Below are 27727 nucleotides of genomic sequence, written 5' to 3'. Positions count from 1 at the left end.
GCTTGAAGTCCGTGTCAGTATATCCCACAGGCCCCGGGGCCTTCCGCCATTGTCTCCTGCCTCCAAGGTTGCCAGTGGCTCTCCAGACTAATTAAACACCTCAGCCAGGAGATGAGCCAGCAGCTCAGATCTTGCTAAACTGACCTCAGACTCAGGACGTCAGAGGAGCCCCTGCCCCTTCCCTTTATGCAGAGGTGGGCAGACACTGGAGCGCTGAAGCACAGTACTGAAAACTACTGCAGGTGTCATTCTGAATGTAAGTGGAAGAGACACAGCAGGGTCATGGGCTCCTTAGGGGGTGTTGCCATGGCAACCCGAGGCACATCCATCTGGCTTTCCCGCTCTGTCCTGGAAGGATCTTTTCTGGAGGCAGCAGCATCTAACCATGAGAGGGAGGAAGGGCTAGAATGTATACAGTCACGCTCCCTTGTGTATGTGCTGCCGAAGCGAGCACAGTCACGCTCCCTTGTGGAATACTCCTTTCTGTAATGATTAGCCTGTTGCCAACTACCTCATCTTGGATGAACATAAAGGAATTGATTCACTGTCTGCCGCCTGCTGTGTGAAAGAAGGTCCGACCACAACTCTGCCAAGTGCTTTCACAGACATGATCTCATTTAATCTACAGTAACCCCGTGAGGTGGGTATTACTACCCCATTTTGTAGTTGGGCGAAAATGTGGTTAGGTAATTTGCCCCAAATTGGTGGCAGAATTTGGACCCAGGTTGGTCTGACTCCAAATACTATACTTGACTCACTAACCCCACTTGGTTCTGAACTGAGAACTGCGCAAGTTCGGGAAAGTGTGTGCGGGGAGAACGGTCAAGGAAGTCTGCGAGGCAGGTGAACGATTATGTTTGGGTTAGGGAGTAGGAATGAAAAAGATAGGAGGTAGGGTGTCAGAGTGAGCATGGCCCTAGCGTCTGCAGCTTGCACGTTGAGTTCGGGCCAGCGGGAAGACCCTTCGGTCCGGAAGAGAATACCCACCGGGAGCTCCAACCCTACGGCGGGAAAGGGAAGTGCAGGTGATGTTGGAGAGGTGAGCTGAGCCCCACCAAGCGGGCAAGGAAAACTTTGATTAGACATTAAAGTTTAAAGCTTCGTTGCAGTCGCGTAAATGCAAATGCTCGGAAACTCAGGAGCAGATTAGACTAAAGGAATAGGGACGCTTTCCTTGACAATAGGCTTTTCAAACCAAACCGTAGGTACCTACTTGCAAAAATTCCCAAGAGCTGTTGCTTTAAGAAGCCCGACGCCTCGGCGTCACGTGACCCTATCGCGCCCAGATGGTTTTACAGCCCCTTCACAGAGGCCAACCGCTTGGCCGGAAGCCCCCGGGAGGGCGGGAACTTCGCAAGGCGCTCGCCGATTGGCTGTGCTCTTGGAGGGTGGAGCCTGGGCTCAGAGAGAGGGAATTAGGGTGAGCAGGGTGAGTGGGCGCTGCCGCCGCCGCCACCGCCGCCGCCCGGGTGGACACCTTCGCTGCGCCCGGAGCCCTCAGGTGAGCAGGTCCTCGCAGGGCCTCGCACTCTCCGTCCCGCTGTGGGCCGCGCACTCACCGGTCTTAGGGCCGGCTCCTCTGGGGGCCCGCCCCCTTCTCTGACCACGTGACCCAAGTTCGGTAACCCCTGACCTCCTCCACCCCACCCCGCCACTTCTGGATCGGGGATGAAGCGAGGCTTGGTGGGGGGATGCGCACCCCCGAGGCCGGTGGCGGTCAGTTCCCACGCTCTTTCCTAGTGTGGCTAGTGGCTCTGAGGATGGAGAGAGGAGATTGGGGTGCAGGGAGACCTTGGTCAGAGCCTGGACTTTGTGGGTCTTAATGTGGGCATCCAGTAGGGAAACTCCATCCGCGCTTTCCGCGTGGGCAGGACTTCATATTCTCATTTCACGGACTGGGAAACAGAAACTTCAGAATTATCCGTTGGCGGGTCTCCAACGCCAAGTCTTTGGGCTGGGAATGCAGGCCTTGTTCCCCACACAGCCCGCCACTCCTGATGATTCGGAACAAGAGTTGGTCCCTGCTCCCTACTTAGTGCTCGCTGGGTGGTCTTGGACAAGTCACTGAACATTAATCCCTCAGAGCTTTGATTTCCTTGACTGTGAAATTGACGTAGTACTTATATAATACTTATTTCATTGTTAGTGAGGATAAAATGAAGTATGAGCCATATAAAGCACTTAGCTCTGTGCCTCAGGCATTGCGTGTGTTTAGAAAAAATAGCTGTTCTTTGTTCATTTTTGCAGCAAGTGTTTATTGAGGGCGTATTATGTGCTGACAGTGTGCCCGACGCTGGGGATGCAAAGGTGAGCAAACAGGCGTGATGATCCTAGCTGGTGTGGAGCTTACTATAGTGGGGGAGGTAGGAGTTAATCGCAAAGTTGCACAGATACCTAATTACAAACTGTGATAATTGCTTTGAAGGCAAAGTACCCGGGCACTGTGGAGGTCTGAGGAGACTTCCCGGAGCAAGTGACATTTGAACTGAGACTTGAGGGAGCCTCTTAGGAGTCCACTAGACCTAGAGATTGGGAATGAAGGAGGAGGAGAGTGTTTCCAGTAGCGCAGACAGTGTATGAACGTCCTGATAGCAGGTGTTTTGCGGGGGAATGGAAAGAGGCCGTGGTGGGAATGCAGAACACAGGAGAGAAATTTTGCAGAAGTCGGTGGACACGCAGGACCTGGGAACCAGGTTTGTTCTCTATTCCAGAGCCAGTGTGGAGCCACTGGGAGGAATACAGGAGGCCAGGGTAGGATGCGCATTGGATGTAGGGACCTGGAGATCACTCGTGACCCAGTGAGCCTTGCCAGGGAGGAGGAGTGGGGCAGCCCCTGGGTGGGTCACCCTGGAACTGGATCCCTGCTGCTCGTGCTGCTGACGCCTTACTCTGGCCCTTATGGGCCTGTCTTCTAATTGTGTCGGAGTCATTCATCGGCCACTGTTTTTCTTGGATTCTTACTCTGCCATATCCTGTGAACGGAAGAACAGGTTCCTGCCTTTAGGCCTTGTGGCCAAACTGGGGAAGACCAGACACATGGGCAAAAAGCCCAGCTGCTGAAAGCCTGACAGTCCCCAGTGGCATATGGGCAGGAAGACCTTACAGGGCAGCCTGGCTTCGTCTTAGCAAAGAGGAGAGGGTGGGGACTTGGAGTAAAGGGGGAGGCAGACCAGCCCGAGCGCTGGTGGGGCAGCACAAGGCAGGCGGGAAGACACTAGGCTGGTCTTCCTGGGAGGAGGGATCAGCTTGAACAGCTGTGGGGATTTGGGACCAAACACAGAATGTCAAGCCGGGGAATTGAGAGTTTCTTTTAGAACCTGTGGCAAAAGACTGAAGGCTTTTGAGCAAGGGGGAAAGTACTGTTTTCATCGACTCAGTAGGTAGTGGTTGTAGCAAGAATCAGGGGGAGGAAGACATGACGTTTTCACTTGTAACTGACTATGATTACATCTTCTATCGTCCATTTGGGTACCGTTCTAGTCCCTGGCTTCCTCCTGCACCAGCTCATTCGTCCTCACAGCAACCCCATGGGTTAGGGAGGGCGGGGGCAATTGCCTGCGTTCCCCAGGTTGGGACACCAGGGCTCAGGCTGACAGACCTCGGCCACGTTCACTCAGGAAGTGGTAGGGCACGGCTGGGGCCCAGTTCCGTGAACTCCCAAGGCCAGGCCCTTTCTCAGGCAACACTCCTGTCTGACCCGGCTCGTCTGTTTTCTTGCACTTTGCCTCGGACCCTCAGAGCCTCCGTGGCGCCTTGTGTGGGGTTTCTGGAGCAAGAGCAGCGAGCCTGGCTCAGAAGGCCTTGAGGCAGGCTCCTGTGCTCGGAGGGGGCCTGGGTGGCTTTTCAGGCCTTCTCTCCTGGCTCCCAGCTCCAGCGGAGCCATGTCAGAGCGGGAAGAGCGGCGGTTTGTGGAGATTCCTCGGGAGTCGGTCCGGCTCATGGCGGAGAGCACGGGCCTGGAGCTGAGCGACGAGGTGGCGGCCCTGCTCGCGGAGGACGTGTGCTACCGGCTCAGAGAGGCCACGCAGGTCCGCTCCCCTTCCCTCCCCGCACCCTCCCAGCTCTCCCCTCCCGGTGGCCGCCCCCTCCTGCAGGGATGTGTTACACAGGTATGGGTGCCGCCCCTACTCGGGCTTTGAGGCAAGGCAAAGAGGAGGCCGTCCCTGCCCTCTCCAGAGTTCCCCTTGGAGCCAGCGGGGCTTCCTGGCGAACGGTGCTGGCTGGGCATCGTCTCATGTGCCCATCTTCTTGACAGCCATGCTGGGCAGGCCACACAAGGTCATGTTCATATTCTGCATGTGAGAAACCGGGTCCCAGAGAGGGAACATTACATCAAGGGCTGTTTGCACAAGACCAGCGCTGGAGTCCAGGCGTTCTGGCCTCCGTTCCGGGGTCCTTTTTGCCTCCCGGCTATCTCTCTCCCCTGGGGGGGACTCCGTACCCCCTTCTCTCTGTCCCCTGACTTGGTTCCTCCCCTCTCAGAATAGCTCGCAGTTCATGAAACACACCAAACGGCGGAAGCTGACCGTCGAGGATTTCAACAGGGCTCTCCGATGGAGCAGCGTGGAGGTGAGTCGAGCCCAGGCTGCGGAGGCCTCGGCTGGCACGACCCACCTCCGTGCCCTGCTCGGGGCTGGCACCACGGAGAGACACACGAAGACCCAGTGAGCACAGGGGAAGCTCATGGCCGCCACAGTGCTGGGGGGCCCGGAGGTTCGGGAAGCCTTCTTGGAAGAGCTGGGACTTGATGCAGGCTTTGAAGGGAGGCTTGCATTAGACTCAGCCAAGAGGGGAAGAGGGGGCCATTCTGAGTAAGGGAGGAGCCTGGGCACAAATGTGGATGTTAAAATGCCCTGCGTAGTTGTTACAGGGTAGGGACTTGAGGGGAGGAGGTCAGGTTGAGAAGAGAGTAGTGTTGGGGCGCCTGGCCGGCTCGCTCAGTAGAGCACGTGGCTCCTAATCTCAGGGTTGTGAGTTTGAGCCCCACATCGGGCATGGAGCCTACTTTAAAAAAAAAAGAGTCGCGTTTTCAAAGTTGGGTGAGTGTGAGGACCAGCAGCATAGCGGTGTGGGGCTCAGAACCCGTACAAATCGGGGTGGAGGGACCATGTTCTACTCCCTGACCCAGTGGGTGCTCGGTGCTGAGGCCAGATTCCCAGCAATAGGCTTGAGGCCTAGGGCATCTCCCCTTTCTCAGGACTTTTGGACTTGCCTCAGTGTAGACTCCCCAGCAGGATCTGTAGAGCGCCTCTTCCCTCCCTGGATTCAGCCTGCCCTCTGGTCCTCTCTCTGCTCAGGCCGTGTGTGGTTATGGGTCCCAGGAGGCGCTGCCCCTGCGCCCTGCCAGAGAGGGTGAGCTGTACTTCCCTGAGGACCGAGAGGTGAACCTGGTGGAGCTGGCCTTGGCCACCAACATCCCTAAAGGCTGTGCCGAGACAGCTGTGAGAGGTGACTGCCCAGGCCCTACATGGGGCGGGGACAGAAACGGGGTCGTCACAGGAGGGGCGATGGGCTGGCTGGTGGACGGAGCAGGACTCAGGGGCGGGTGGTGCTGCCACAGGCAAAACCCCAGGCTCACGCATCTCTCTGCTCTGGTTCTAGTTCATGTCTCCTACCTAGACGGCAAAGGGAACCTGGCCCCGCAAGGATCAGGTAAGGGGTGGTATGGGGAATGGGCTCTGAGCTTTCCTTTCTTAGGAGCCGGTGGGGGGAGGGGGCACCCCATTTCTCTGATTCCTCATCCGACAAGTCTTTACTGATGCCTGGTCCTGAGTGGGCGCAGCCGCTGCCCAGAGGGCTCGGATTTGGAGATAGGAGCCCAGTCTTGGAACCAGTCACATTGTGGGGTGTTGAATGCTGGCACACAACTCGGGGCAGCTGGGGTCCCTGATGGCAGGGGTCCAGGAGGGATGGAGGACGGAGCAGGAATCTGCCTAGCGGAGGACGGGTGGGAGGCAGAATACAGAGCACGGAGGTGGGGAGAGCCGGCAAGGTCAGGGCTGAGCACGCTGCTCCGAGGAGCTGGTGGCTAGAGAAGCTGGTGGCTACGTGCTCTGGGAGTCCTGTCTGCACGGGCTCCTGGCAGGGAGGGTGGAGGGTGGGGGGTAGGGGGGGTGAGGGAGAGCAGGCAGGGGAGGCTGGGAGAGGGCTGCGCTCTCCACCCTGACCACCTCCTGCCCATCCCCCTACAGTGCCCAGCGCAGTGTCTTCGCTGACTGATGATCTTCTCAAGTACTACCAACAAGTGACCCGGGCCGTGCTGGGGGACGATCCACAGCTGATGAAGGTGAGCGAGTGGGGCACAAAGTCCAGCTTTCAGGTTCCCCGAAAACCCTTTCAGATGCCTGCTTCCTGTCCACACCGCCGGGCTAACGTGGCTGGAGGCTGCTGTCGGTGGTGGTGTCATGCTCTCAGGCTGGTCCTCCTCCAGGGCAGACTCTAACCACTCTAGCAGGAACCCTTGTTCTTCTGGAACCGGCAACTCAGCTGGGGCATTTGGGGGGCTCACGTGGTCAGTACCCCCACCCTTTAATTCCAGAGCCTACGCTTTAGGGTGACTATTGACCTGCGGCCACCGGGCGGGGGGAGGGGGACAGGCACGTGGCAGCTTTTGTTTGCCTGGACGTGAGAGGGAGAGATGGGAAGTAGAGGCAGTCAGGTCAGGGTACCCGGCCGGCTCGGAGACCCTGCCGCTTTAGCCTGTGGGACTCCGCAGGGCCTGCAGGACTCGACCTGTGGTCAGTCCCGTCCTGTCCAGAATCAGGACAGCACTGGTTTGGTGGTCTGCTCACGCATGTGGCCTCTCCTGTAGGGCTTATATCCCCCGCTTCTCCACCTGTCTGCCACTCCCACGGCAAAATTGGGAATGTCGCTGCCGTACATTCCTGCCTCAGAAGCACGGCTCTGGTTCCCCAGGCACAGGGCAGGTGGCTGGGTGGAGGAGGGCCTGGGAGCTGAGCTCCTGCCTCGCCAGCGTGTTGTCTGCCTTCGTGATACCTGCTGAGGGCCTTTATCTGGAAGAGTCTGGAGGTCACAGGTAGCAGAGATTCATGCCTAGGACGGTTTTTCTCATTTACTTAACTTTCTTTCTGCTTACAGAAGTAAGACCAGCATTTCATTACAGAAGTATTGTAAGATAAAAGCATACAAACTGGAAAGTGAGGGTCTCTAATAGAAGTGCCTACCTTTTTTCCCCTATGTTTTAACTGTGATTACTCTAGTATAAACCAAAGTAGTAGTATATTAAATATCTGGTTTTAGAACAGCTGCTTTTCTCCATTAAAAACGTGTTAGACAGGGGCCCCTGGGTGGCTCAGTGGGTTAAGCCTCTGCCTTCGGCTCAGGTCATGATTTCAGGGTCCTGGGATCGAGCCCTGCATCTGGCTCTCTGCCCGGCAGGGGGCCTGCTTCCCCCTCCCCCTCTGCTTGCCTCTCTGCCTAGTTGTGATCTTTCTCTGTCAAATAAATAAAATCTTAAAAAAAAAAGCACAAATAATATTTAAAAAAAAGTGTTTGAACTTAGGTTGTATTCAGTTTTGTGTTGTCACAGACAGGGGTAGGAGTGGGTATATTTGTGAGTGGGTATTTCTTTCTTTCTTTCTTTCTTTTTTTTTTTGAAGATTTTATTCATTTATTGGTCTGAAAGAGAGAGAGGGAAGAAGCAGGGGGAGCAGCAGGCAGAGGAAGAAGCAGACTCCTCGCTGAGCAGGAAGCCCGATTCAGGACTCGATCCCAGGACCCTGGGATCATGACCTGATTTAAAGGCAGGCGCCCAACCGACTGAGCTACCCAGGGGGGTCCCATGAGTGGTTATTTCTTACAGCGGATTAAGTTTACAGAAATACAGTTGCTGAATCAAAGAGTGAGAACGTTTACGATTTTACTATAGACATACTCAGCTGTCCTTTAAAAACTGTCCATTTATCCCTGGGGCTGGTGGATCCAGGGCAGTCTGGCTCCTTCCTTTTCAGATTGCTCTCCAGGACCTGCAGACTAACTCCAAGATTGCGGCCCTCCTGCCTTACTTTGTCTATGTGGTCAGTGGGGTGAGTGAGCAGGCCGGGGAGGTGACCCAGCCCCGGGTAGGGCTGGGGGCGGGTGCCCGCAGAGCCACCGCCCCCTCCCAGCCCCCTCGTGTGCCCCTCAGCCGGCGTCTTCTGCAAACAGGTGAAATCTGTCAGCCACGACCTGGAGCAGCTGCACCGGCTCCTGCAAGTGGCCCGGAGCCTGGTTCGGAACCCACACCTGTGCTTGGGGCCGTACGTTCGCTCCCTGGTAGGCAGCGTCCTCTACTGCGTCCTAGAGCCGCTGGCTGCCTCCATCAACCCTCTGAATGACCACTGGACTCTTCGGGATGGCGCCGCCCTCCTGCTCAGCCACATCTTCTGGTAGCCACTGGGCCTAGCCCAGCAGAGGGGGGCTGCCATAGCGCTGAGGGGGTTGTGGTGGTGGGGGGCGGAAATGTTTGGCTTCAAGGCCCTGTGTTTCGAGGTCAGGGAGCCTCTTTCCATTAGAGCTTTCCGGTCGCTGTGCTGTGGCACCCTGGGATTGTGTAAATGGATGGGGACTGTGCCAAGGGTTTGGTCCTTCAGCCCTTTGGGGAGTCGTCAGTCCCTGAACAACGAGCCACCTTGTTTGCTTACCTCAGTGTGCCAGGCCACCACCATTTTCTCTGTGTGCCCTGACTTGAGTCCAGTTGGGTGGCCCCGTGCCTCATTCTCCTCTCTGACCGAATGCTGCACCCATAGGACCCATGGGGACCTGGTGAGCGGCCTTTATCAGCAGATCCTGCTCTCCCTGCAGAAGGTCTTGGCAGACCCGGTGCGGCCTCTCTGCTCTCATTACGGGGCTGTGGTGGGGCTGCATGCCCTTGGCTGGAAGGTGAGGACCCTGGCCTTTTCCCACAGACAGATCCATAAGAGCTCCCGTTTGTATATAGAACAATGGTATTTGTGTGTCTTTTCTCATAAAAATGATCTATGCTTGCCGTTTCCATGTATAGAGTTCTTGCCTGAAGCCAGGCTAGTTGGTAGCCTGACTTTTTGTAGATCAGTGTCTTATGCTTTCAAAAGTCCTACGTGGGGGCACTTGGGTGGCTCAGTGGGTTAAAGCCTCTGCCTCCGGCTCAGGTCATGACCCCGGTGTCCTGGGATCAAGCCCTGCATCGGGCTCTCTGCTCAGCGGGGAGCCTGCTTCCTTCTCACTCTCTGCCTGCCTCTCTGCCTACGTGTGATCTCTCTGTCAAATAAATAAAAAAAATCTTTTATAAAAAAAAAAAAAAAAGTCCTACGTAGCAAATACCAATATATCTCCATTTCATGAATCCCTGCCCATACTGTGCTAATCATGTTAAGGAACTAGCCCTCAATTCCTCTTGTACTGAGTATTCTTTTAAGCTTATTTATTTTTAGTAATCTCTATACCCACCATGGGGAACTCATGACCCCAAGATCAAGAGTTGAACACTACCTACTGAGCCAGCCAGGTGCCTCACTCTTTTGGGTTTTTAATGTGGATCATATGGTAAATATAATGATAGCTTTATTTCATCTTTTCTAAAGCTAATGCCTTTAATTTCTTTCTATTTTATTGCTAGGACTGCTAGTATCATTTTACATATAACGATAAGGGGCATCCTTGTGTCATTTCCAATTTTTTTTTTTTAAGATTTTATTTATTTGAGAGACACACAAAGAGATAGTGACAGAGAGCATGAGCACAGAGGAGAGGGAGAAGCAGGCTCCCCGCTGAGCCCGGGGAGCCAATGCAGGACTGGGTCCCAGGACCCCAGGATCATGACCTGAGCTGAAGGCAGACACCTAACCGACTGAGCCACTCAGGTGCCCCGTATCATTTCCAATTTTGAGAGAAGTGCTAATATCCTTCCCATTTAGGCTGACATTTACCTTGTGTTTACTGGTAACCTTTCTCAGATAAATTACTTCATACTGCTTTATATTCTTGATTTTATTATTTATGTTTAACTTTTATTAAATGCTTTTTCTGTATTTTCTGATTGATCCTAAGGATTTTGTGCTTTTGTCTGTTAATGTGATTAATTGTATTTATGGATTTAAGAAGAAAACTTATTTAGAGAGAACACTTGCACACTCGAGAGCAGGGCAGTGGGAGGGGGTAGGGGAGGGACAAACCGACTCAAGCAGACCCTGTGCTACATGATCCCAAGATCACCAAGTGGAAACCAAGAGCCCAACCGACTAAGCCGCCTAGGCTCCCGTTTATGGATTTTTAATAGTAAACCATCATTACATTTTTTTGTATAGACTCAATAGATTATAGTATAGGCTTAAAAAAAACCATAATCTTTTATTGGAATATAAGGCATTTTTTGTATACTTTTGGGCTTACTAAATTTTAAGATCTTTTCTGTTTTCAGGAGTGAAATCAATCACAAGTTTCTTCTCTTGTACTGTCCTTGTAGAGTTGTGTTATCAGGGTTACACTGACTTCATAGACTGAGGAATGGTGGGAGCATTTCTTGTTTGTTCTTGTAAAATTGAGATGCTCTTTTCCTTGAATATCTGTAGACTGCATTTTAGCAATGATTTTATTTGTGGTTAGGTACCTACTATGGTTAGAGAATTATTCAAGTTTTTAATAGCTGAGTCAGCAGTAAGTTCTATTTCTCAAGGAACATGCCCATTTGTTAACATTTTCAAACCTTCAGGCTGTGGATGACCGGCCGGAGAACTCCCACCCAGCAAAGCGCATAACGGAGGTCACCTCCTCTGTTAAGTCTTAACTTGATACATAATCAGAGACCAGGTCTCTGATCAGTTGTTTGTTTTTGGGCAGGTGGTTTGAACTGAGTCCCAGTTTACATCTCAGCAGGAGTAGTTGCCTACTGAGCATATAGGGTAATAGTTGGCAAATTAAATCTGTCTGTTTCTAGCTGTGGGCATTACTCACACCCTCTTAGCCCCCATCATACAGGTCAGTGATAGTTGGGTCACTTTATATTGTTTGTGTTTGTACCTGACCTTTATCGCCAGCGCTTAGCAAAGGTTTGGGTATAGAGTGGTTTCCAAATAAATGCTGGTTGAATATGCCAGGCTAAGAATTTCATATTGGAGATAGAAAGTAGGTCTTCCATGGGAAAGGGTACTTGAGAGGCCATAAGCAACAAAGAGGTGCCTACTGTGTTCCTTCTCTCCCAGGCCGTGGAACGAGTCCTGTACCCACACCTGTCCACTTACTGGACAAATCTGCAGGCTGTGCTAGATGATTATTCCGTCTCTAACGCCCAGGTTAAAGCAGATGGGCACAAGGTTTATGGAGCCATTCTGGTGAGTGCCTGCCCCTTCCAGCCTCCCTTCTTCCCTGCTTGAGCTCAGCAGCTAACCTGCCTTACTTTGGAAAACTCAATGGGCCCCGATTCCTCCTAGTTCTTGCCTATCTTGGTCCCTCTGCTCTTGCAGGTGGCTGTGGAGCGACTGCTGAAGATGAAGGCCCAGGCAGCAGAGCCCAACAAGGGCGGCCCAAGCGGCAGGGGGTGCCGGGGCTCGGATGATCTCCCCTGGGACAGCCTCCTTCTGCAGGAGTCTCCCTCCGGGGGCAGCGCGGAGCCAGGCTTTGGGTCTGTGCTCCCGCTGCCGCCAGGCGGCGCGGGGCCGGAGGACCCTTCCCCATCGGTGACCCTGGCAGACATCTACCGGGAGCTGTACGCCTTCTTCGGGGACAGCTTGGCCACCCGCTTTGGCACCGGTCAGCCCGCACCCAGCACTCCGCGGCCGCCCGGGGACAAGAAGGAGCCGGCGGCCGCCCCGGACTCGGTGCGCAAGATGCCGCAGCTGACGGCCAACGCCATGGTCAGCCCGCAGGGCGACGAGAGCCCCCGCGGCGGCGGCCCCGCGGCAGCCTCTGCGCCCGCCGCCTCCGAGAGCCGGCCGCTGCCGCGCGTGCACCGGGCGCGGGGGGCGCCCCGGCAGCAGGGGCCCGGCGCCGGCACCCGCGACGTCTTCCAGAAGAGCCGCTTCGCCCCGCGCGGCGCCCCCCACTTCCGCTTCATCATTGCCGGACGGCAGGCCGGGAGGCGGTGCCGCGGGCGCCTATTCCAGACGGCCTTCCCCGCGCCGTACGGGCCCAGCCCGGCCTCACGCTACGTGCAGAAGCTGCCCATGATCGGCCGCACTGGCCGCCCGGCCCGCCGCTGGGCGCTCTCGGACTACTCGCTGTACCTTCCGCTTTGAAGCGGCCCGTCCCCGCCCCCCTCCTCTGTAAATAAAGCCCGGCGTCGGAAGTGACGTGTCCGCGCTCGCGTGCCGCGCCGGATGAGGCGGGGCTTGGGCGGTTGGCTTCCTGGTGGCGGGGGCGCCATGGCGCTGCCCTGGCTGCAGCGCTTCGAGCTCTTGCTCTTCACCGCCGCCTTCCTGTGCGGAGCCGTGGCGGCCGCGACGCTGACCCGGACCCAGGTGCGGGGCGGGGCCGGCCTGGGGGTCGGGGAGGTGGGGTGGGATGCTGGTGCTGCTGTCCGGGCCGGCCCGGTCCCGTCGTGCTGCCCCTCGGAGTCGGTGGGCCGGGTGAGGCCCGGCGGGCGCCGATCGCGCTCTATGGCTTCTCCGGCCGGTGTTCTGCTTCACAGCCGTTTCCTCGCCGCAAGGACGAGTCTTCAGGAGTGACTGACAGCACCAGACATAGCCCGGCCTGGTGGCTCTGGCTGTATAACCTTACCCTAGTTCTGCAGCAGAATTCGGTCCAGGCCCTGCCTTCATCCTTTAAATCACTGTCGTGCCGAGCTCCGCTAGGAAATAAAGCCTAGGGTGGCGGAGATGCCGGGCTACCGCAGGATTGCAGCCCAGTGTGTGTGATGACAAAACAGCCATGTAGAAAACCCCCACCGAAAGCCCAAGGGTTTTCCCACCCAGGCAGTCGTCTTCGTAGACACAGGGTCATGTAACCCTATGAATATGAAGTAGACATTGGAGATAGTTGAAGGTTACACAAGTCCTGGTTTTACTTTAGGATTTCTGCAGAGGGGAGACCAGAACTTGTGAGGCATCTCCGAAGCTCACTGTCCTTTATAACCATCGCCTATTTCCTGATCCTTCTGGCCACAGCAGGTTTGACTTCCCCAGCAGGCCCTCTCCATCACGACTGGCCCAGAAACAGGAACTGACAGTGCATCTAGAACTTCCTGGGGTGGCCCTCTCCTAGATTATCCCTCACACCTGCTATGAGCCTGCGCTGGGGCGCTAACCAGCCGTCTCAGCAGCTTCTCTTCACAGGGCTCCTTCAGTGGCCGCTGTCCCCTGTATGGTGTGGCCACCCTGAATGGCTCCTCTCTGGCCTTAGGCCAACCCTCGGCCCCATCCCTCTGCTACTTTGTGGCTGGGGTCTCTGGCCTCCTGGCCCTCTACTGTCTCCTGCTTCTGCTCTTCTGGGTCTACAGCAGCTGCATCGAGGACTCCCACAGGTGATTGCCCAACCCTGAGGGCCGGGGGCTGAGCTGGGAGAAGTCCCATCTCACCCACAAGGCTGGTTCTCTACCTCCTCATAGAGGCCCTATAGGGCTCTGCATAGCACTGGTCATCTCAGCTATAGCCATCTTCCTGGTCTTAGTGGCTGCCTGTATCCTTCGATTTGGCACCCGTTCTCTCTGCAAATCCATCGTCTCCCTGAACATTACAATTAGGTAATGGGAGAGGGAGGGAACCCTGGCTGGGGCTGACTGCCTTGTGTCCGCAGAGGGGAGCCTATAACCCCCTCTCTGTCCCTGTCAGTTGCTCTCATCTTGAAGGGCACCTGGGCATGGGAGTGTCAGGTATGTTCTGCCCTTTCTCACCACCGTTTCTTTGACCTCGCAGCTGCTCTGAAGCCCAGAAAATTCCATGGACACCCCCTGGAACCGCCCTGCAGTTTTACTCCAACCTACACAATGCTGAAGTGAGGTCCCGGGATATGAAAGACTGGGTCGAAACCCAGGGATTCCCAGATTCCTATAAGCATCTGTAGTTGTAAGGGTGCTCTCCAGTGAGAGGCTGTGAGGGGCTGAAGGGCTCTCAGCCCGACAGCATACAGAGAATAGTGGTTTGTGGGGGGAAGTGGATTTGAGATGGCCTCACTCCTCACACTCCTGTTCTTGTTTCCCACAGACCTCTTCTTGGGTGAATCTGGTATTGTGGTTTGTGGTCTTGGTGCTTCAGGTGGTGCAGTGGAAGTCCGAAGCCACCCCATTCCGGCCTCTGGAGCGGGGCGACCCTGAGTGGAGCTCTGAGACAGATGCTCTGGTTGGGCCACGCCTTTCTCATTCCTGAAGAGGAACCAAAGAATGCTTCCTGCAGCCAAAGACTGCCCAAGTGCCTACAATCCTGCTGTCCCCTCCTGGCCCTCTTTATGCTGGGAGCCTGTTTTCCCTCCACGAGGGAAACATGATGATAGCCCCCTCCCCCGCCACCTCTCTTCCTATAGCTCTTTTTGTACCAGAATATTATATTACTTTCTTCCTTCCTCTTGGTACTGAGTTCTTCGTATTAAAGCACTGTAGACAGGTGGATGGGAGGACAGAGCTCAACAGACATGGAACAAAAGGCAGAGGATCTGTCAGTCGCCCTTTGGATGACTCCTCTTTTATTTGCTGTTCATGAACCTTGGGTGCCCTTGTGTCGTGACCCTGATTGTCACCCTATCTTTAAGGTTCAGTTTTTAGTCCCCTTGGGAGGGGTGAGCGACCCACAGTGGTTTCTTCACAAGCTGCGGTAGGCACCCACAGTATTATCAAAGAGTTTTGTGTTGGGGAAGTGTCCAGCTTTGTCCAAGAGGAAGTAGAAACGCCGGCCTTTGATCTTCAGAGGCAACATAGCAGGGACTTCACCACGGTGGGCCATGCAGGATACCTGGTTCAAAGGGACGGTGAAGTGAGCACCCAAACCAAAGGGGGCATGAGTGGTGAGGGTCACCTGCTTTCCTCCAGCCCGCAGCATCACTGAACGCACAGAACGGAGGGAGAAGAGAAGACCAGCGCTGAGTACCAGGGTACCTGCAGGAAGACCAATGTTTGGGGTGAAGGATTTCTGCTGAAGAGCCAAGGAGCAACCTTAACACTGCCCCCGAATTTAAAAAAATTGTGATGACAGTCACATTTACCGAGTTCTTCTACCCGACTCTTGTGTTCATCCTTCCTCCCCAACAGCCTTCACGTGCACCCCGGTTTTAAGGACAAGGAGACGGGTCCAGAGCAGTGTAACTGCTCAAGCTCGCAGGGTGAGGGGCACAGCTCACCCCAGGCCTGTAGGAGGGCTTGGCTGGAGGGCCTCCAGGTCTGGAGGCCCGCACTGTCCTTGCCGGGGCAAGGAGGGTCGTGTCCAGCCGCCCCACGTCCCCGTGGTGGGGGGCCAGCCCACACCTTACCGATGGCACCGCAGCCGACGGCCAGGCCGTAGCGCCAGAGAGCGGAGCGCAGGTCCAGGCGGCCGCGCTCTGCGGCCTCCGCGTCTGGAGGCAGCGCGCGGGCCGGGGGTCGGGCCAAGGCTGCCACGGCCAGGGAGGCCCAGAAGACGCCCTGGCCGGCGCAGAACAGCCCGAGGACGGCGAAGAAGCGGCCCCGTTCATGCTCGAAGAGCAGGACGTCCCGAGGCGGAGCCACGTCGTGCAGGGCCCGCAGTGCGAGGAACACCCGTGCAGACCACCGCCTCCCAAGTGCCGCCATGAATCTGCGCAGCGCGCTCCCGGGGAGGGACTTCCGGCTGGCAGCCCCGCCCCCGAGCTTAGCGGCCTTGCGTCCGGATCCGCCCCGCCCCGGTCCGGATCCGCCCCGCCCCGGCCCCCGACCGCGGGCAGGGGCGAGGCAAAAACAATGTAGCACCGGGACACAAAATACAATATCACTCTTTTATCTTAAAAAGTAGGGCGGGTTCTGGGGTTAAGTACACAAAGCACCTAAGTCCTTCGGGGAGTTTAGTGTCAGTTCTACAAAGTAAGCTTTGGCTTCCTGGCACCAGTGAGGCTCAATCTTCCAGAAGTCTTCCAGAAGGCAGGTGAGGAGAGGGATCCAGCAGCCCTTCCTCTTCGGTCACAGTCACGGGATGGCCTTGGGGCCAGAGAGGAGGAGACAACAGCCACGACGAGAAGACATCAATATCCAAGGGCTATTTTACAGGGGCTTCTTCTGGGGCAGGTCTACGGATCACTTCATAAACGCCACTTCTGGGATCTCGCCCTTGGCCTTAGGAAAAAAGAAAAGGTCAATAGAGCCAACCCCTTTCCCCCATCCCCCCTGGCTGGCTTGACCCTCTCAAGGCCCAGAGATCCCTTGTCTTTTTGCTGTTGAATTCCCAAAACTTACCTTGAGATGAGTAAAGGCCTGGGCAGATCTGGTATAGTCCCAGTTGTTGTCCTGAAGGCACCTGGAGTGGGGGAAGAACAGGCACCACAATCAGAAGCAAAATGCACTCACCCTGCTCACTAAACGCCTCTTCACAATCTTTCCTAGAGAAACACTCACCCGTGTGTGCCAAAATTACATTCTTGCACTATGTATTACAAATGAAAAATAAGTAAAAATTCAAATGTCTATCACTGGTCTACTGGATACAAAGGATAAACAGCTGTCAAGGTAATTCTTATAAATTACTAAGGTAATTTTTATAACGATAGGGTAAGACATTCACGGGGTAAGCAAAAAAAGTTGCAGAACCGTAAAAATGTTGCTATGCTGATTTAGGCATAGGCCACATTTTTTTTTTTTTTTTTACGGGCCCTATTTATAAATTTTGGCTTTTAAAACATCAGGAGCACTCGGGGGCACCTGGGTGGCTCAGTGGGTTAAAGCCTCTGCCTTCGGCTCAGGTCATGATCCCAGGGTCCTGGGATAGAGCCCCGCATCGGGCTCTCTTCTCCATGGAGAGCCTGCTTTCTCCTCTCTCTCTGTCTGCCTCTCTGCCTACTTGTGATCTCTGTCTGTCAAATAAATAAATAAAATCTTTAAAAAAAAAAAAAAATCAGGAGCACTCATTCACTCCCACCCCGACCTCCGTTTACCCCTACTCCTACACATGCCCAGCACTTACTTCTGGGACCACTCAAGGTTCATGCCAGACTGGGTAGAGAACGCCTGCAGCATTTCCTGCTGCTCTGGGGACAGGGTGGGCACTGGGCTGGAGGAAGGGGTGGGTGCTGGCATGGCGAAGGCTCTCTGGATCTCGTCAGGGCTGGCATTCCGCACAAACAGCTCGTCGTTTACGATGCACAGCCTTTGGGACAAAAAAGCACTTTAGGCAGCTGGCAGACAGCCAACCTTAACTTCCCAACATCATTCCTGTCCTCACATTTGACATTTCTATAATACTTGACAGATTCTTTCAATACCCACAAAGTTCCCCTCCCCACTCGTGGTCACCTTTTATCATTTACGCCCCTTCCTACAGAACCCGTGTGTGGGGGCAGACACCAAACACATTGGAATTACATTCTTCCCCAACTCAGGACAGGTCTTATCCCCGTGGATCTTCAACACAGAATAACGAAGTAAGTAGCTTATGCTAGTTTCCCGGTGAGGAAACCTGCTCTTCGCTTGACGTGGGGCAGCCAGGATGAAACACCCAGACAGGCAGTGTGGCTCCAGAGCCAAGCTCACGGCCGTGAGAGCCTCCTCCTGATGCCCCCTTGCCTTTCTGAAATTCCGAAAATATCCCGAGGACCTGCTCCCCTTTCGCATCCCCCCCACCAGTTTCCACATGCTGGCCACGGATTGGGACTGGGACCGATGTGATAAGCCCAACTCTTACCCTGAGTTACTGGCAGGAACAGCGACAAACGTCCGGGTGAAGGCTCTCAAAGAATCCCGAGACTTTCCGTCCACTGTAACATCAACAACAACGACCCCTCAGAACCAGCTCCACATTAGGTTTACTAAAAGCTTTTCAATCCTGGTCTTACTCGATATGACTAAACTGAAGCAGACCAGACAGATGACCACGTGTGTACAGGGGAGGAGAGGGGAAGAGGTGTGTCAGAGGCCAGGGCGAACCACCACCAAGCAGCACCCCCGGCCCCTGTGTCAGGCGCCCCTTCTCCCCTGCCGACTCCCCAGGGCGGAGCTCTTACTAACCCCCTTCACAAGGAAGAATTTGAAGCCTGCAAATAATGTAAGTTGCCCACACATCCATGGGCTCGAGGCTGGAATGGAAGCCCAGACCTGCCCGACCCCCGAGTTTGTGTCCTCCTAATCCTCAGGCTCTTCCCATTTCCCAGACAGGAAAGACAGGTGAAGGGAGGCCTCATGAAGGCGGCTTGGGGGCAGAACAGGAGGAGGTCAGGGACAGAGAGGGAAGGCAGCTGAGAGTGCCACGGAAAAAAAATCTCGCTGTGGGAGGGCCCACTCTACAAACTCAGGACCCCAAAGATTCTTACCTTCTTTGAAGACCCCATTGACAGAAAAACACAGCAATGTACTCTGAAAGAGAAAAGGTATCAGTCACCATGTGGGCTCCCGGCCAGAGCCCGAGGCGCCCAGGCCTCGTAAGTGCTCCTTCCTTCAGTTCCGGCTTTTGTGGGGAAGAAACAGGCGCTTACCGTCTGCGCGCTTATGTCTACCACAAAGGAGTTGACGTCGTGCTGGGTTTTGGGCAGCTCATTGAGGAAGGCCACGACGTTAAGTCGTGTGTGCTTCAGCAGCCGGAACCGCAGGGCTGCCGGGGAGGAGAACCCAAGATCAGGGGCTGCCTGCCATGTGCTGCTGGGCCCTGTGACAGAGTCCCGCCCAGCCCCCTTTCTCATGCTGTTCTGCTCATACCACGCACTTACTCGGGTCTTTGAGCTTCTTCACGTTCCTGCTATCCTTGAAGTACTCGGCCAGGTTGCTTCTAGAGGATTAAGTGGAAAAGGAGGCCAGGGTCAGAGCAGCATGCGCGCCAGCAGGGGCTCGCAGGGGCTCGCGTGCGTGGTCCGGGGCAGGCGGTGGGTAGAACACTCACCGGGCAGGGTTCTGGGGGGTGAAAGGAATGCTGAGGGAGCAGCAGGCCCCATCGTGGTAGGCATCCAGGAGCCGCTGCCGGTCCCCAGAGTCGTACACTGCATAGTACCTGTGCAGAACACAGAAGGGGAAGTCTGACTCCCCGTCTGGCTCCCCAGAGCGGGCTGTACTGTGGCCCGCCCACCGCTCCCCAGCCTCGGGGCCTGCGGTATACTTACTGCTGCAGGAAGTGCAGGACCAGACTCTTCAGGGTCTCTGTTCCAAAGTAGCTTCCCTGGAATCACACAGGTATCAGGACCACGTAACCGATCCTCTCCTCCCAACCCGCCTTCTAACTCTGCCCCCGTCCTACCTTGCAGGGCGGTAACATCGTGGGGGCTTCGACATCAAAGGCAATTGGCGGGGGTAACTCATGGCCGTCCTGCAGGAAGTGGAAGTCGGCAGCGTGACCAGAGAGAAAAGGCTGGATGAGCAATGAGACGGGCGAACAAGGACTGCGGGCTCAGAGATCAAGTGTCAAGGACATGTGCAGAAGATCCAGGAATCCAGAGAGAGGCAACTTTTGTATACGGGCCTCTTTCTGAAAAGGATCATAGCCTTTGCCAGATTCTCAAAGGGCTCCATGTCTCCAGATTCCTGGTCGTAAAACACACGAGAGGCGAGAACTTCTGGGTGGGAGAGCTTGTGCTCGTTAGAAAAACCATAACGGGCCCCCGGGGGGCTCGGTGGCTTAAAAGGCTGCCTTCGGCTCAGGTCACGATCCCAGGGTCCTGGGATCGAGTCCCACATCGGGCTACTCTGTGGGGAGCCTGCTTCTCCCTTCTCCCTCTGCCTGCCCCTCCCCCTGCTTATGCATGCGCACTGTTAAATAAATAAACCAAATATTAAAAAAAAACAAAAAAAGAAAAAGATAAGAACAAAGAGCAACAGACTTACCAGGCGTAGTAACTTGGGAAATCGTTCTCGAATGGCGCTGTCAAAAACGGGACACAAGTGAGTGACGCTTCAGAGCCACCGTGCCTCCTGAGCTGCTCTAGGAGCACATACTCCAATGCCCAAGGGACCGCCCACCCCATCCTGCTTGTCCTCTCACTCCTCCCCAGCCTCTGAGCCCTGGGGAAAGAGGCCCCACTCCCCGCCTCACCCGGGGCACCCAGGAATGACCGCCTTGAAGGCGGACTCTCTTCTTGCTGCCTGACCCGAGCGCCACGAGAGCAGCACTCCCAGCCCAGGCTTTAAGCCAGGACCTCCTTCCCCTCCCTGCCCCCCTTACCTTCCACCTACTCACCTGTGCAGCCCCGGGAGGAGGGAATGGGGTGGGAGCCCAGGGGCTCCGCTGCCTCAACAGGTATCCATCAGTTCTGCCCGGTCTGACCGTGGCCAAGACCAGAACACACCACAGGGATGGCACAGGATGTTGGGGCAGGGAGATGAACGAGGCAGGGTCAGGAAGAGGGGAGGTGAAGAAAGAGGACAAGGAAGGAGACGAAGAGGAAGAGAGAGAAGGCAGGACGGGGCCAGAGCAAGGGAGATATGGGCAGATGGAGAGGAGCAGAGAGTGAGAAGAAAGAGAAAGCAAAGCAAAGGCGAAAGAACTGCAGAAGTGCAGACGGCAAGGAGGCATCCCGGAAACAAGGAAGAAAAAGGGAAGAAGACACCCGACACAGCCTTCTCCTTCGGCTGCCCCTGGCCCTGTGGTCCAAGGTACAGACGGGAAACAGGCTCTTGCTGCAGCCGGAGGGCACATGCTGTTGGCCAGGTCTCGGTCTGGTACCTGGGTCCCGATCTCAGCTGGGCGTGGGAAGCGAAGCAGCCATGGGGGCAGGAGACCTCCCTCAGAAGGGGTGAGGGTGCAGGCCCCTGCAAAGTTGGGGGGGTGAGGGTCTGCGCCCCACCTCTGTTGGCCCCCAAGTTCTCTCCTGATGGCCCCTCTGCGACTGTGCCTGTCTTAGGTTGTTCCTTCCCTGAGGAATCTTACCCGTCTCTGGCTAACCAGCCATCCTCCGGGGCCAAGCAGGGTGACGTGAGGTGTGCGAGTGAGGGCGGGGCAGCGCCCCCCGAGAGGGTCAGTGCTCTGTCTCCTCGGTAGCCTATGCCCCCGTGGCCTCCACGCCCAGCGCCTGCCTTGGGCTTCCCTCGCCTGCTGGCGGGGCCCTGGCTCTGGTCACATGGCTTGGGGAACCCAGGTTTCTTCTCCAGGGAGGGCCCAGCTCACAGCTCCGGGCAAGAGAGACAGAGTGCATGGCACCAGCTCCGAGGACGCCTCAACCTCAGCACGAGGGGGAAAGCCCAGGCAACTGCCTTGGGCGCGTGGACCATAAGAGTCGTCCCTCTTGGCAAAATGACAAGAGGGCCCAGCACCAGACAAAGAAGGGAAGGCCCATCAACAGGAAGTCCCCGGAGGGAGGCCATTCTCGGCCCAGGGATACCAGGCTCTTGGCACAAGGCAGCTCCACGTATGGGACCCGTACGCAAGACACCCCCGGGTCCCGGTAGAAAGTGGGAGATGCCCTTCCTGGAACAGCAGGGTGGGGAGACTCTAGAAAAGGCTGTGTTCGGGAAGAGGAAAGACCACAGAACAGCAAACAGGTAGTCAGGGGAGAAGGAAGGGAAGGAGACCTCGGGGCCAAGCTCGGACACACGGACAGACGAAAGGGAGGAGCACGTGATCCTCCCAAAGGACACGTGGTTCCAGCTCAGGGCTGCACATCTCCTGCAGACGGGCACTGGTCAGGGTGCATTAGCTCAGCCTCCCGGGGGGTGAAGGTCCCCAGGAGGGGAGACACGGGCTACAACTGACCTGATGTAGGTGGACTGGTCTCGGAAGGTGTCACACAGTGGGTTTCCGTCGAGCCACAGCTCTTCCAGCTTCAGCCCTTTTATCTTGTCCAACTCCCTCTCAGACTTCAACTGCGGAGAGCAGGGGAGAAACAGCGGGCAGGAGACCCTGGTAAGGAGAGCCAGCGAGACCCCCAGCCCCGAATGTCCCTCCCCGAGCGTCTGGAGCCTCCTGCCGTCAGCCGGCGAGCCCTCTGCTCACCCCACCCCTCTCCGGTCTCACCTCATTCCCGGAGAGGTTGAGGATCTTCAGGCTGGGCGCTTTCTGCACAAGGCTGGACATGTCATCCAGCCTGTACAGCCTGTTGTTGCTCAAGTTCAAGGACAAAAGCTGTGGGCAGGGAAAAGTTGAGAGGAAGCTCCGCTGACAAAGGATTCAGAGACACACCTGCCTCCCGACCCCATCCTACCTACCCCACCCGGCTTCCTCCCGTCTCAAAACCCGACAAAGGCCTCACCTCAGGGATGTTCTCCTCAATGATTCGCAGCGTAGCCGCCATGCAGCTCCTGCGGTTCAGGACAACATCAATGTTTTGGGCCACCAAGTCTTCAGGAAGCAGGAAGGAAGGAGAGGCAAGTCTGAGAGGCTTTCCCAGGTCGGAGTTCGTACCGAACCACTCTCAGACCTTCCCCGCCGGACAGATCCCCCTCTGCCTCCACCTCCTTGAGAAAGACCGCTACCGGCCCTACCTGGGTCTGAACGGAGCCCCTTGAGGTCAAGCGCTTGCTGGGAGCCATCATATCGTTTGCTCATGATTAGCTGCAGAGCAAGGAAAAGGGGCCGGGGGTCACTCATGCTGTGTGGAGGGCTGGGGACAGGCGAAGTGGGAGGACCGAAACGCGTGAGGGGAGCCTCCCTCACCTTTAGCTGCTCGACTTGTTCTGGCTTCAGTTCGTTCTGTACCGAATGGGGAGGGGCAGAGGAGTTGATGATGATCGATATCTGGAGGCCAGATGGGGAGGGCAGGGTGAATTCCAGAAAGGCCTGAGCTGGGGAGGGAGGGAATGCCCGGCCAAGACCAACCCCCAGGCAGGCCAGGCCCTCCCTTTACACATACCCTTCGGTTTTCCTGATCCAAAATCTTATAGTTGACGGCCTTCAACGCAGAGGCAGTACTGGCATCCTCAACAAAAAACTGGGCCCGCGTGTTTTCATAGTGAAACTGCACGAAGAGGAAACAGGAGCGTGTGAGACTTGGAGCCCAGGGTCCCCCCCGGTCTAGCTGGCCCCTCGCCTTCCCTGGCGTCCCGCCAGCCATGAAGGCCTAATCTCACTCACCTCAATGGGGGTGAAAGGGACATTGCACTTGCTCTGAATCACGCTCAGGAGCCACGACTTGTCGTACTTTCTGCCATAGGGAATCTAGAGGACAGAGAGAAGGGTACGAAATGTAACGAAGGCTGACCGGCAGACCCATCCAGTGCTCCTTTCACACCTGCCAACTTTCACAAGATTTCCTGAAGAAAAGGCCAGTTAAAAGTTTTTTTACTCAAGTCAGACAGACTGCTTACTCTCCTTTCTGTCCGTTTAAACTTAGTATTCCTCAAGAAAATAAAGCTTTTTGGGTCTAACAGGTCCAAGACATGATTTAGACCGTCCCACCCCTCAGGGGCCTTAAGAGACCCCAAACCCAACATTCGGCTTGAGCCACATGGAGACATTCAGAGCAATTCCTCCACCTCCCAACGAGTTAATCATGTTTTCCTTTAGACGATGTCCCCATCCCCCCAACCCTATCCTGCTTGTCACTTCTACTCCTTTCCTGAACCTGCTCTTAGATGTTCTGGGAGAAAGGATGGACTGTCACTGACTGTGGAGAAAACACCTGAGAAGACTGACTTTGTCACGTGAAAAGTAAAGACCTTCACTCGGAGCCCAGCCCCCTCTCTCCCTTGCAGCATCTACTTCCCCAGACCCTCACTGTAATCTTTTTTTTTTTTTTTAAGAGGTGGGGAGGTGCAGAGGGCGAGAGAGAGAATCTCAAGCTGGCTCCACACCCAGCACGGAGACCATGACACAGGACTCAATCTCGTGACCTTGAGATCGTGACCTGAGCCGAAATCAGGGGTCGCTTAACCGACTGAGCCACCCAGGCACCCAGACACTCACTGTAATCTTAAACCAGTTTCTTGAGGTCCCATCCTGGCTGGTGCCAGCTCCTCCCCTCTCTGGAAGAGTTCTGTCTCTCCGCACAGTAACATGAATGCGATCTCGATCGTGCCAACTGTCACCTCGACGGTTGGGTCGGGAAGGATAGGGGTTGCTGTGGGAAAGCAGAGAAGAAAATGTCCACAAACACTACGAATATCTTCTCAAAGGCTTCCCACACTGTTGTCAGGATGGCGGTTAAGACTGTTCAAGCATTAAGCTGGCCCTGGCATCTCTCACTTTTAGAGGTGGGAAGAGAAATGGTGTGGGCAGCAGAGAGCCAGATAAGTAAGTGGGTCACTAAAATCAAACCAGATCAACTGATCACTTACTGTCGTATTCGGGGAACATCTTGGGCATCACTCATTGCCACATCTCTGTCATCTTCCTCCAGGCGGGAAGATCGAATGCCAGACCCTCCTCTTCCAGACCTACGGTTCCCCTCACCATACTTCCACCGGAAAGGACCCCGGCCTTTCTTTCTTCTTTGAGGGAAACTAACGCGGTCATCGTGCTCTGGGGTTAAAAATGACATCGATTAGAAAACACGTTGCTGGTCCGGCTACCCCGCTGTGGCGATCACAGCATCCAGCAGCCTGTGTTATCGAATGACATATACACCAACAATGAGCCCACTTCCACACAAACTTCTGTCTGTTGAGAGAGAGAACCCTCTCTGTGGCTTGGCAGCATGGGCGAAACATTACTGGAAGACAGCGTAGAGCTTTAGAAAAACGAGTCAGAAACTGGAACCTAAGGAGAGGAGAAGCACAATGTGGAAGTGTGAGAAGAATGTGGACTCAGTGTGGAACTGGAAAGTCACATGAAATCTGCTTGCTCTTGGCCTCCCAAATCTATTACATCCCTCTCAAAATCTGGATGGTGATCTCTCTCACATCTCTTAAAACCAATCAATAATAATGATTACATCAGCTTTCAGTAAACATGCTTCCTTCCTTTGCCTACAGAGTACAAATACCGTATGGTTATAAATGTAATAAATTTAAGGACTTCTTTAAAACTTTTTTTTTGGCTTCTTTAAAATTCTTGTTCTCAAACTGCCACATTGAACTTTTGGGAGTGAGCTCTTTATTTCCTTGGCCAGAAATGCTTTAAAAAAAAAAAATTATGTATTAGAGAGAGCGCGCAAGTGAGTGCACGCACAAGTAGGTGGGGTGGGGCGGCAGGGAGAGGGAGAAGCTATCTCCCCACTGAGCAGAGATCCCAACACTGGGATCATGACCTGAGTCAAAGGCAGATGCTGAACCAACTGAGCCACCCAGGCTCCCCCCAGAAATGCTTTTTTAACTGGTGACAACTCTTAAGATTCAGGTTCTAGTGGCAACTAGGGAGCTTAGCCAAGGGTCCTTGACTGCTCTCCAGGAACAGGACCCTCTGAATGCTGGTGTAGGAATGGCTCCTCAAAAAAAGGTCCATGAGGGACGCCTGGGTGGCTCAGTCAGTTAAACGGCTGCCTTCAGGTCAGTTCATGATCCCAGAGTCCTGGGATGGAGCCCCTCATCGGGCTCCCCACTCAGCAGAGCCTGCTTCTCCCGCTCTCTGATGCTCTGCCTACATGTGTTCTCTGTCTCTCTCAAATAAATAAAATCTTAAAAAAAAAAAAAAAAAAAACAACCCCGACGACTCCCAAGAAGGTGTGCCTCATGCGTAGCAGGCTGCAAACAATGAGCCTTAAGAAATGACTACAGGAAGAAAAAAACCCAAACAAACAGCTGAATAGCAGACAAGGCTAATATTCACTGACAACTTTCTCCAGGGCCAGGCACTAGGCTCCAGGCACTTGATACGAATGATCTCATTTAACATAAACAAGGGCAAACTTAGGAAGTAAGTACAGTCGCTACCTTCTTAGGGAGATAGAAAGACGAGGCCTGCGAGTGGAATTCACTCAAGCTTGGTGAAGACAACTGAGGACTCAAACCTCAGCTGTCATGTGCTCCTAACCACTTCTCTGGCCTGAAACCCTGCGCAGTGTTCGGACTAGCACAGCGAGTTGGTGTGGAGGTTTAAAATATTAAAGCCAAGGCCGCGGGGGAGGCGGGGCAAGAGACTGGACGCGGTAGAAAAGAGGACACAGGTAGCCGATGAGCACGGCACTGACTCACATTAAAGGAAGAGTCTGGCCGCCAAACTGAACTGACAGGCATCAACCACCCACAAAGTTCAAAGGAATCTCGAGCCCCACTGCCGGGCCGCCCGCTCCGTGCCCAAGCTCCTCGCCACGCCAGGATTCCCGCGTCAAATCGCCCGGCTCCCAGCCTCGAGTGCGGCCAGGCCCGCGGGTGGTCTCGCCCCCTGCCCGCGCCGCCGCCGTGCCCCGCGGACGCCGGGCCTCTCGCGGCCTCCCGCCCCGGGGCTGCGGCCTAGGCCGGCGCCGCCCACCGGGGGCCCCACATCGCCTCGCTCCCCGCCCTTAGGCCAGCACTGACCGTTGTAGGACTTCCCCTCGTCCGCCATGGCACAGCGAGAAACCAGGGCCGGCTCAGGCGCGGGTCACAACACCGCCAAACAACCGAACACCCACAGGCGCCCCGGCCAAAGCGCTCCTACGCCCGGCGCCACCGCATTTATTCTGCGAACTGCGTCGCGCGCCGCCGACGTCCCCCTGTGGTGGGCGGTGCCGCCGGAGGAGCGCAGCCGCCTGCGCGTGCGCACTCGGCGGGCAGCCGCACTGGGGGCGGGGTCGGCCGCTCCGTGTCCCGCCAGAGACCTGCGCTCGCCCGGCCACTCCGGGCTTGGACCAGGCCCGCCCCGCTGCCTGCTTTCTCCGGTCCGTCGCTACGCCAGCACCTCCGGGCTAGCGCTGGAGCAAAGAGCAAGCTGCTGCAGCCCAGGTCTCTGAGAGGAACAGGAAAGGGGGTCGCAGGAAGGGCTTCCGAGGAAGGGGAGCCCTGGGCTTTGGAGCGGTAGTGATGGCTTGGAGACCCCTAGCGGTGTACAGCCAGTATTGAAGTCTCAGCCCAGCCCTTTGCCAGCAGCCCGTAGAGGCCATGCTTTTCCCGTCTATAAAATGGATTATCAGGCAACAGAAAACTAGAACGTAAACTCCAAGAGAGCTGGGACCTTGACTAATTCGTGGCTTTTCTTCCTCCAGCTTCTGGCTCAGTACCCTGCCTGGCATGTACCAAGAACTCAACAAACACTTGTGAAATAAAATGAATTTCCGATCTATGCATCCTCCCCAAGAAGAGTTGCCGAGTCAAATGAATCGACCATTTTTCCAGCTTTGGCAACCAACCGTCTTCACAACCTTCCCACCCACCACCCACCACCGAGGTGCTGTGCGAGAACTACAGCTTGTGTCAGTTGGGCACTGCGAATGCAAGCAAGACCACCTGCTGAACAGAAACCAGGGAGAGAGGAAATAGTACAATGCCTGGGCTAGAAAAGGCCGAGCTCTCCTAGACTGCCCCCATGCCCCTCCCCAAAGTTCTAGGGCCAGCTCTCAGGAGTATGGTGATGGTTCTCTCTGTAGCTTGAACTTCCTTTGGGGGGTGTGAGCCATGGGGGGACCCCAGGAACCTCAGAATGATGTGGTGGAGGCTCCTGGCTACGGAGTGTATTAACTTCCCTGGCGGGGCACGGGGGGATTGTTCTGGAGCTGGGAACGAGTTCTTCACCTTTTACTCCTGGCAGCAGGTAGAGCTTCTGTGTCATCCAGCTCAAGGAAAAACGGGGGCCAGCTGGCTGGAGCATGTAGCGGAAACAGGCACAGATACTGCTGGAGATGATCCTGAAAGTTGCCACCAATCAGGGCCCCATTCTGGGGTTGTGCTTCCCTTTGGAGGGAA

General features: G+C 55.5%; 4 protein-coding genes across 6 annotated transcripts; 2 read left to right on the top strand and 2 right to left on the bottom strand.

The window, feature by feature from the left end:
• Nucleotides 1–1377: 1377 nt before the first annotated feature.
• TAF6L (TATA-box binding protein associated factor 6 like) lies at nucleotides 1378–12257 on the top strand. 2 transcript variants are annotated; one of them, XM_080815819.1, is made up of 12 exons: nucleotides 1378–1501; nucleotides 2248–2307; nucleotides 3869–4028; nucleotides 4483–4569; nucleotides 5298–5448; nucleotides 5602–5652; nucleotides 6192–6286; nucleotides 7971–8045; nucleotides 8167–8387; nucleotides 8748–8880; nucleotides 11178–11306; nucleotides 11439–12257. In XM_080815819.1, the coding sequence occupies exons 2-12, from the start codon at nucleotides 2300–2302 to the stop codon at nucleotides 12207–12209; spliced, it is 1881 nt and encodes a 626-aa protein (XP_080671945.1). In that variant the 5' UTR covers nucleotides 1378–1501; nucleotides 2248–2299; the 3' UTR covers nucleotides 12210–12257. The 2 variants fall into 2 exon arrangements, with proteins under 2 accessions (XP_080671945.1, XP_080671946.1); XM_080815820.1 differs by lacking the exon at nucleotides 1378–1501 and adding an exon at nucleotides 1657–1716 and having other exon boundaries at nucleotides 11439–12255.
• A 33-nt stretch (nucleotides 12258–12290) lies between these two features.
• Nucleotides 12291–14466, top strand: TMEM179B (transmembrane protein 179B; the record flags this gene model as incomplete). Of its 2 annotated transcripts, XM_080815761.1 has the most annotated exons (6): nucleotides 12319–12431; nucleotides 12982–13079; nucleotides 13232–13432; nucleotides 13517–13651; nucleotides 13824–13902; nucleotides 14112–14466. In XM_080815761.1, the coding sequence occupies 6 exons, from the start codon at nucleotides 12336–12338 to the stop codon at nucleotides 14271–14273; spliced, it is 771 nt and encodes a 256-aa protein (XP_080671887.1). In that variant the 3' UTR covers nucleotides 14274–14466. The 2 variants fall into 2 exon arrangements, with proteins under 2 accessions (XP_080671886.1, XP_080671887.1); XM_080815760.1 differs by lacking the exon at nucleotides 12982–13079 and having other exon boundaries at nucleotides 12291–12431; nucleotides 13245–13432.
• A 100-nt stretch (nucleotides 14467–14566) lies between these two features.
• Nucleotides 14567–15833, bottom strand: TMEM223 (transmembrane protein 223). The gene is made up of 2 exons (XM_080815762.1): nucleotides 15367–15833; nucleotides 14567–14995 (listed from the first exon to the last, which is right to left on the bottom strand). The coding sequence occupies exons 1-2, from the start codon at nucleotides 15662–15664 to the stop codon at nucleotides 14703–14705; spliced, it is 591 nt and encodes a 196-aa protein (XP_080671888.1). The 5' UTR covers nucleotides 15665–15833; the 3' UTR covers nucleotides 14567–14702.
• Nucleotides 15833–26519, bottom strand: NXF1 (nuclear RNA export factor 1). Its single transcript, XM_080815759.1, has 21 exons — nucleotides 26366–26519; nucleotides 24248–24431; nucleotides 23877–24030; nucleotides 23046–23129; nucleotides 22825–22929; nucleotides 22629–22709; nucleotides 22457–22526; nucleotides 22225–22313; nucleotides 21990–22097; nucleotides 21729–21838; nucleotides 19865–19901; nucleotides 19281–19349; nucleotides 19147–19202; nucleotides 18930–19037; nucleotides 18760–18818; nucleotides 18529–18644; nucleotides 18367–18409; nucleotides 17742–17814; nucleotides 17025–17207; nucleotides 16301–16361; nucleotides 15833–16180 (listed from the first exon to the last, which is right to left on the bottom strand). The coding sequence occupies exons 1-21, from the start codon at nucleotides 26391–26393 to the stop codon at nucleotides 16142–16144; spliced, it is 1857 nt and encodes a 618-aa protein (XP_080671885.1). The 5' UTR covers nucleotides 26394–26519; the 3' UTR covers nucleotides 15833–16141.
• Between the last annotated feature and the right edge of the window lie 1208 nt (nucleotides 26520–27727).

Source organism: Martes martes, assembly GCF_963455335.1.
Source record: "Martes martes genome assembly, chromosome: 10".
NCBI lineage: Eukaryota > Metazoa > Chordata > Mammalia > Carnivora > Mustelidae > Martes > Martes martes.
This window is presented reverse-complemented; position numbering and strand designations above follow the sequence as displayed.